This window comes from Atractosteus spatula, chromosome 8 (assembly GCF_055471065.1).
Source record: "Atractosteus spatula isolate fAtrSpa1 chromosome 8, fAtrSpa1.hap1, whole genome shotgun sequence".
NCBI lineage: Eukaryota > Metazoa > Chordata > Actinopteri > Semionotiformes > Lepisosteidae > Atractosteus > Atractosteus spatula.
This window is the reverse complement of record NC_142713.1, coordinates 44,115,988-44,125,158: the sequence shown is the minus strand read 5'-3', so window position 1 is coordinate 44,125,158 and position 9,171 is coordinate 44,115,988. Positions and strand designations below refer to the sequence as shown.

Below are 9,171 nucleotides of genomic sequence, written 5' to 3'. Positions count from 1 at the left end.
CAGCTTCTCCTGGGGAAATCAAAAGATGGCTGACAGTAAACAAGAAACAGGATTTCAACCCTTGGTCAAACACCAGACAATGAGGACATTCCAATTATTGGAATATCGTTACTTGACAGGTGGTATATGAGCACTCTGGAGAGTGTACACCACTTCTAAAAAGTAGTGAATTACAGTTACAAGTTTGTGCAAAAAAAGTTTTTAAAATCATAAATTCTAAGATATTGTGTGAAAAAAACTTTAAAATTCAATGAGTTTCAGTAATCTCTATATTTTTAGTATAGTTGGTATGTAAAGTAATACATTTAATTGTAATAATACATGTATTGTAGTAATTGTAGTAATACCTGTACATGGCCAGCAGCCATATCACTCTGCAACTCACAACTGGCAACGCACTGAAGCTGCATACCCCAGCCGGGTGCTCTTCGGCAGCAGCGCCAGGTGAATGCTCTACACTGCCCCCACATGAGACGTCTGGCATCCTGCCGGCGTCGAATACCCCGCCTACATCCATTACACAATCCCGCAGCCCCCGCTGAACCTGGCGAGTGCGCCTGCTGCATCGAGGTGGAGTCTGGTGGTCCACCCCCTCAGCCCCCCCCGGCCCGGTGAAATCTGGACCTGGCTGCTCCCCGGACTCCTCCGCACCCATCCTCCTTCCATCGTCCCCTCGCATGGTGCAGGACCACCACCCTCCCTCGCTTCCCGAACCGGACATGGTAGCAGACCTCTCCCACAACCTCCAGGACCTCCCTGGGTCCCTCCCAGGTTGACGCCAGCTTTGGGCTGAGGCCCTTGCGGCGCCGAGGGTTGTAGACCCAGACGAGGTCCCCAGGTCTAAAAGGGGTCCCCCTGCAGCGCAGATCGTAGTACCACTTCTGCCATACCACTGCCTGAGTCAGGCGGCTTCGGGCGAAGCTGTGTACTCGCAGCATCCACTGCTGCATGTCCCACTCTTAATCTGGCCCGTCTGGCTGTACCAGCACTCCTCCCGGTGGTGAACCTAGTGCCAAATCCCCCGGGATGCACCCAGTAGACTCCTGCTGGTTCCCCGAGACCAGGGCAGCCAGTTTAGTGGAGAGCATCCAGTTAAAACGCTCCATCAACCCGTTGCTCTGGGGATGCAGCGGGGTGGTCTGCATTTTCTTAATCCTCAGGCGCTGGCACAACCCCGCAAACACCTGGGATTCGAAATTCCTCTCCTGGTTGCTGTGGAGCTCCTCCGGCACCCCCAAACTGAAAAACATTCCCTCCGGCAGGGCATCAGCTACGGTGGACGCGCTCTGATCCGGGAGGGCATAAGCCTTGGGCCACTTCGTAAAGTAGTCCACCGCCACCAGCAGGACATAGCAGCTGCTCTCCTCGGTGCGCAGATACGGGCCCAGCACATCCACTCCCCACCCGCTCCATGGGCGCCCCCACCTGATGTTGTTGGAAGAGTGCCCATGAGTTCCTGGGGGGACCCTTCTGACAGAACTGCTCCACGGCCCGGTGACAGAGACCCCAATAGAAGTGGCCCTGGAGATGCCGCAGGGTTTTCGTAGAACCGAAGTGCCCCACATCCGGCTAGCCATACACTGCCTGGAGAACCGCCTCGCAGAGTGACCATGGCACCACAAGCTGCCACCTGACCTCGCCGCTGGAGGGTACCCGCCACCCCCGGCGCAGCAACCCGTCCCTCACCTCCAAGGCCTCCCACAGTGCGCAGAGAGCCTTCATGGACTTGGGGTTAGGGGTGAGCTCCTCCAGCACGGGCTGGAGACTCAAATGCAAGCCAACACTAACCGGAGGTTCACCAGGGCCTGCTTGAAATCCCGGGCATGCACGAGTAAATCGTCTAAGTACACTACGCACTTGCTGGGGGTCTGGCTGCCTCGGTGCCCGGCAGGGTCTGCCCTAGATGAGGCAGGGAAGAAATAAACCCCAGCTGTGGCCAAACCTTCTTACGGCAGCAGATGGGGTGAGCAGGGGTAGCGTCATTCAAGGGCGGCCTTTCCCCCTTTAGGCTGCCCCTCTCCCGTTTCCTGACAGCCTCCGGAGACCCCGGGGGTTCCGGCGCCCGGCACTCCCATGCGAAGTGCCCCCTCTCCCCACAGCGGTGGCAGATGACCCACCATCGCTCATCCCCCGGCATCGCCGCACTGGCCATCACCTCCTCCCCATCTAATTCCCCGGGTGCTGCCTCTGCTGCCCGGCAGGGAGCACCCCTCCGGTGGTGCCCGCCGGACTCCTCGGACATGGCATCAGCCTGCTCAGCCAGAGCCAGGGCCTACTCCAAGGAGACTGGCACTGCCAGCATCACGTGGCGCTGCACCTCAGTCGGCACAATGGCCCGGAGGAACGCCTGGAGCACTATCTCCAGGTGGGCCTCCTCCAGGAGATTAGGGTAACCCTGGCGGGCTGGACTGAGGGTATATAAGCTGTCTCATTCCCGCCACATGGACTGAGGGAACACAGGAGTAGGCCGCCATTGGGTAGCCCTGGTAAGGGCTATGACCACTGGCGGCGGCTACTGCTTGCCCCCAGAAGGCGCTTTAGGGGGTCGCTTGGCTGCTGGAGGAACCGGCACTTCTCCCAGTCCGACATTAATGGCTGTTCACTGTCCATCCTCCTGCTTCTGACATGAATGTAGTATTTTCGGGTTCGGCGAACACAGTGATTCAGATACTCGTTGAATGAAAAACGGCGCTTTTATTTTTCGGCACAACCACCGCACCCTAGCGCCTGCCGAGAGAGAGAGAGAATGAGAGGTCTATTCAGGTAGTTACACAGGGATAGGGTGGCAGTTCGGCGCTCTTCGGCACCAGGCGAATGAGCTACAATAAGATACAATCTCATAAGACAGTATCTGCTGCTTGGTGCAAAAAATGCACTACAGATGTACAGCTTGTTTAGCTTTCAGTAGTGGACACACATGGTACTAGACTTTGACTTTCAAATTAGATCCCTGGTGATCACTGCCATTGATGATGGCAAATATCATTCAGTGTAATGAATTTACCTATGTCAATTCTAATTAATAAAATTTCCATTCCATTTACATTTTCATGACTTAAAATGCCAGTGAACCTATTACAGACCAAGTTTTAATGTCCTGGTAAACGCTATGTGAACTTAGGGTCAGAAAGCACAGAAAGCAGAATGTCTTTAGTATTTTCCACTTCTGCAAGCAGTTACTTATTATTAGAATGCATTCTGGGAGATGAAAGGCACTGCTGACAAACTATTAAACAAATACAAACAATAAATACTACAGCAAATTAGCCCCAAGCAGGAGTACTGTCACTCATAACAATTGTGGCAACAATCCTGGTGCAATTATACAACTCTCTCTAGAGGTCCCCTCAGATTCCAGCAGTTCAACTCTTTCAATCCATGCACCAAAGGGGACAGTTTATGAATTTCCTCTTCATGCCCAGACACTATTAGTCTGTCCCATGTGTGCCGTTGGACTTGTCTATGACAAAAGTGATGAGCTAAAGCTGTTTGGATATGCATAAAGCAACACTCAAGGACAACACATGGTCACACACTGCACTGCACACCCTCTGAAACAATTAGATATGTTCCTTCAAAATACTGCAATAATATACAGAATATCACCTGGTTATCACTGCTCTTGAGATGTCAGCAAATCTTAGTATGAATCAGCAAATGGAAAAAGTAGAAAATATTCATTACATTCAGACAAATGCCAGCAGTCAGTCACAACTGACAACCCACTGAAGCTAAGCAGGTGTGAGCCTGGTCAGTACCTGGATGGGAGACCTCCAGGGAAAAACTAAGGTTGCTGCTGGAAGAGATGAGACATTAAACTGAGATCCTGACTCTCTGAGGACATTAAAAACCCCAGGGCCTTCCCATGGGCCTTTACTAATCATGGCCTCATAACAATCCCTATCATTGGGGGGATTCATCACTTTGTTCTCCTCAGAGATAGCTGATGTGTGGTGAGAGTTCTGGCATTGCTGTTGCATCATCCAGATGGGTGCTGCACATTGATAGTGGTGGAAGGGAGTCCCCATTACCTGTAAAGCACTTTGAGTGGAGTGTCCAGAAAATAACTATATAAGTATAAGGAATTATTGTTATTAAATATACTGAATAAAACTTTATTCAAGCATGCCACTGTTAAAATACAATACCAAAAAACATAAAAAATGTTTCAGGTGGGAAGCTGCGTCAGCATGCGTAGGCTGCAAAGGAACAAGTAAAGGTTTATTCCATGCTGAAAAGAGAAGAAAAAACCCAGAAAAAGACACCAGAAGAAGGCTCCACAGCTGAAACATTGTGTTTCCTTTCTTCTCTTTTCAGCATGGAATAAACCTTTACTTGTTCCTTTGCAACATATAAATGTACTGTATATGCCATACACAAATAAGTAAAAGGAATTTTAACAACTTCCTCAAATAAGGGGACCCACTTCATACGCCACACTTCTCAGTGACATGCAGCAACAGGCCTGTTACACAACGGACTAATGACATTGGTGCTAGTACCCCTGCTTTTCTGAACAGTGGGATTGGATCATAAATTATCACAAGTAGTCAGAAACTAGCACTCTAGAAACTACAGCTTTATTGGCACAGTGTCCTTGGTCACCATACTCTAGTGGTTGAGAAATTCTGGTTCTGATGTACAGGTCCACCAACACTGCTAATAGCATCTGCTTGTATATTTTTGAAGACCTCCTATAGCTGTTTAGTACATAGACCAGCCTTGCTTAGCTTTTGAGATTTGGTGTGATAGCACTACAAGATGGTAGTGCTCCAATCCTGTGAGTGACTGTTTTTAGTGATAGCAATATGCAAATATTTTTTTTGAATGAGAAAATTGTACTTTGCATTTCCTTTTCAAGAAACTACAATATTTTATAGAAATGGGCAGGTTTTACCTCATCTTCTCACTTTTAAGAAGAAACACAATAAAAATCGTATTATATAAATAAAATGTTGGGCATCATTGTTTCATCATCTGCTGTTCTGCTTCTGCCAGAAATGACCGTGGCTTGCAAACTTTCACTGACTTCCTGTTCTTAGAGACCGCAAGTTAACTACAGTAGGTTGCCATTTTTATTTTAGAAAGAAAACAAAAACATGAATAAACAGTCGCTTTTGAATAAAAAGCACTTAAATTTACTTAATGTACATTTATCAATTAAATATAATAAGTAATACTGTTTTTTTAAATATTCCAAGCAAAAGGGTAGACTAGTATATGAGCACATTTTTTGTGATAGAATATTACCGTAGTTTTTTAAGATTGTGATGATAATGATGATGACAACGATGAATATGAAGATGATGACAATGATTGTACACATTATGGTAAAGTCCGATATTAAAGAGGTTTACTAGCTTCAGGTACAGTACATCAGTAGAAAGAGGAGTCGAGGAACGTCATAACCGGGACGTCCTTCTCGCCAGACATTACGCCTCCTTTCAGATTCATTAATGCTGATTAGAAACGTTGTCAGGTGCTGGAGTACAGTAGCAGCCAGCTACTTAGCCTTAGGGCAGCTAGAAACAGGATGCAGACTAAGCAAAGGCGATTAGAAGTCTGATTGTCTGTTAAGGACATTTCCTGAAATAAGAGTGATCATGACAAGCCGACGGCGTGATGGTCAGCGAATGTGGTCAACAAGAGACTGCTATACATCGAATCTGTCAAGACTCCCGCAAAAGGATCTGTCCAGTACTGAAAAGGCAGGAAAATCAATGCAAAAGCTTCCAGCTTGGATGCGTCTTTATTTCTACGGAATGCATGGAATAACGTTGGATATTATAATGTCATCGGCGCAAATATTTGTTAAAACAAATGATTTCAAAATGCTGGGTTTCTCTTCTCCTTTTCTTTGCGTTGTTCACTCGATGACCCATTTTGCACTGGAGAAAGTATATTTGCAGAGAAAGAGCTTCCACAGATGCCCTGTTGTTTTCCATTGCATATTGTATCCGTCTGTTTATATTTTTCTGCATATCCTGGTTGAGAAAAACGTTGCAAGCTTAAACAACGTCAAATGTGTGTCTGTAGCACATCTTGCTGTTCAGTACCTCATAGCGCTATACTACGCTTACCTATTTCACAAAAAAATCTTACGACTACAGTACCATTGCCTTGGAAGCAATCAAGCTGAACTGATACTAGAAAGGTCTCTTCGAGGACTGCCTGGTATTATTCGATTTGTGTTCTTCGGTATGCACGGGTTTTTAGATGAAGTCATTTTCACCTCCATTTTCAATCTGATTGAAAACGATGACAGGACCTTGACTGGTCATACGTCTCTGTGGTCTTTTCTCATGTACGGAAGTTGCAGTTTCGTTGTGGAAAAGCTGTATTTGTATCTACATTACAAAAGAGGCTGGAATGCGTGGAAAAGACTCCCTATTTATATTGGTTTCGTTTACACATGGGAATTTTCGTGGGGTCTGATCTTACGTCAGTACAATGCATGTTCGTGGGACTATTCGCACTATCCTCTAAATTTCAAGGGACTCATTACCCTGCTTTATTTACCTGGGTGGATCTGCCTGAGTTTGTACCAGGATATATTATCTAACGTCCTGCTGCGTGTGGAATGCGCCGAAGGCAAAAACACCCAGACCTGCGTTATTAATGGGCAGCACCGTGATAAAAATCATAAACATGTGACCTAAGGGGCGCTATCAGTTTTAATGTGAAAACTCGTCAATTACAGCAGTGTGCAGATTTAAAATATTATTTCTACAGAGAAATTCCAGTAGCTGTTAAAGCAGCGTTATTTTCAGACGGATAACGTTTTAAGAGTGACGAATACAACATAAAAACAATCGTCAACAAGTTATAGCGTGTCATATGACGCAAAGTTTTCATTACTGTATTGACAAACTATATTTTCTTGATTTTATTGAAACAGGCTCTATGGCTATAGGATGCTTGTACGTGCATGTACGTGTACTGTACATACTGTATAATAATAGCAACAAACTCGGTAGAACTTCAGGATTTTCGAAGATCGACTTCTACTTACTACAATTAGTCCTTGGGCCTGCGATGTTCATGACAAACCTTGCTTTTTAATAAGTTGGCATATAGGAGACGACTTAATTGTATATTTGAAGGCCAAACCTATTATACTTCCATAATTCTTTAATGAGTTTAAAACTTTACAGAAACAGGGATAAACAAAAAAAAAGTGTATCATTAGTAACGTGAACATTGTAAAGATAAGGCACTTGTGTAAGGCCACTCAGGTATGGGCAATGCTTTTAATTCTTGGAAAATTTAGATTTTAAATTTTCAAACATTTAAAGTTATATAATTCAACGCAACAGGGTTAAAATGTCATGGTGTCCTCTCTACTTAACAAAATGTTCACATCTTAAATATTAAGTCGTCTCCCACAATTTCTGAAATAGTATAGTATACTGTATGTACTGTACTGTACTTGTTAAAATCAGTGATTTTCAAGACATTCTCTAACACATGCTGACAATGAACATACAGGAAGAATTACTAGTTACTGGAAATTGCCATTTGAAAGAGAAAGTTAATTAAACTCAGGTAAACTCAAACTTGCCAGAATCCAACCTAAGTAAAAGTAGTGGAAAATAGTTATGGTTGTCAAAATACATGATAAATTAATGGAGTGTTACTCTGAGTCATCCAAGTTAAATACTATGGTAATATCTTCAAGAAGATGATCCTTCAATTAAGAAAACTGATCTTGGTTAAATCTTATGTGTGTTTAATACAGATGCCAACAATCTAGAAAAACAAATGTATCAAAAATATTACATTTTGTATTAAAATATTATGTGATAATGTGCATAGGCAATTTAGTATCTGTTAAATATGAATGCATATTGAGAAAGATGGTGTATTTATTTTTTTAAACTTTTTATTTAAAACAATGACCAATATGTACAGTTGCATTTCAAAGTAGCTTTGCATTGTGAGAGCTAACATTTAAATAGCAAGCCTTCTAATCTCAATAAATTTGTTGTTAAAGACTTACTGAATTATACACCTTTGTTTATACAACATAGTTGTGCAACTAGTTGAAGTACTTGGATAATTGATATGCCTTGCAAAAATTAAAGCTAGAAAAGTGTTAACATATTTTCTATATACAGTACTGTACAGGAATGATTTAACCTGTGTATTTGAAAGATTTACTCAAATGCCTTAGCTGTAAACAATGTAATTATTTACTCTTTACCGTGTAATGTTCTGTACTTGTAATTCATATATTTTCACCTTCAAATAGATTTGAACTCACCTTTTGTCAGTTTGTAATATTTTTTTTTAAATGAAAAATGAAAAAGTTTTTATCTACAGGTATAGGGCTCTTTAAATTTGATTTATTTCCAAATTGAATAGCCTTAAGGGTCTGAAAGATCATGTTGTTGTTTTTCATAACACAATGTTGTATTCCCTTTTCGACAGAGTTGACTTTAATTTGCATGTAATTTACTCTACAACTTTTATTTTTGCCATTTCTACAAACTCAAAATACAGATTTACATGTGTTTTGCAGTGTATATTAATGGATGCAAAAGCCAGAGAGGTCAGATACAGTCCAAGTCAAATTTATTTACACTTCTAAAATCACAAAGCAAACTAAGGAATATGCAGTGTACAGTACCAAAGCTCAATTTCATTTTAAAATATTAAGTGTACATAGAAATTCACCAAAATCACAACTTTATAGTACATGTTTGCACAATACATTACAATATCTTGCACCTTATATGGACAGATGTATTCACACAGTTACAGTACAACACTGCAAAATACTGGTGATGAATTAGAAATAACTGGCAGAAAAAAACAACCTATCCAAATGATTACAAAATAAATAGAATTCATCTCTAATAACAATACTTTAGTATACCAAATAGTTGAGAACAAATGCTCAGATATGATAACTATCCAAGAGGCTTCACAGCATTGTAGCTAAGAAGACAAAACAGCTAAATAAATTAATAATCATTAACATGTGAATAACATAGCAGAATGTGGCAGTGTTAACAGGCTAATTCCTTTTAATAACATATAAAAAAATGTATGATACACAAATTGTAAGATTAAAGAAGTCTGTCATACAATGTGAAACATACATTATGTAAAAACATAAATGATTCTGTAAAAACTAGTGACAAAAGACATGAAACAGCTTAGTAAGAT

The 9,171-nt window shown here is 42.4% G+C and overlaps 1 protein-coding gene across 1 annotated transcript; it reads left to right on the top strand.

The window, feature by feature from the left end:
- Positions 1 to 5,535: 5,535 nt before the first annotated feature.
- tmem229a (transmembrane protein 229A) lies at positions 5,536 to 8,036 on the top strand. Its single transcript, XM_088923481.1, has one exon. It carries the CDS (start codon positions 5,604 to 5,606, stop codon positions 6,657 to 6,659), a length of 1,056 nt encoding a protein of 351 aa, XP_088779607.1. The 5' UTR covers positions 5,536 to 5,603; the 3' UTR covers positions 6,660 to 8,036.
- The last annotated feature ends 1,135 nt before the right edge of the window (positions 8,037 to 9,171 follow it).

Coding starts and splice junctions, on each gene's coding strand:
- tmem229a (XM_088923481.1), top strand. CDS start 5,604: ATGACAAGCCGACGGCGTGATGGTCAGCGAATGTGGTCAACAAGAGAC.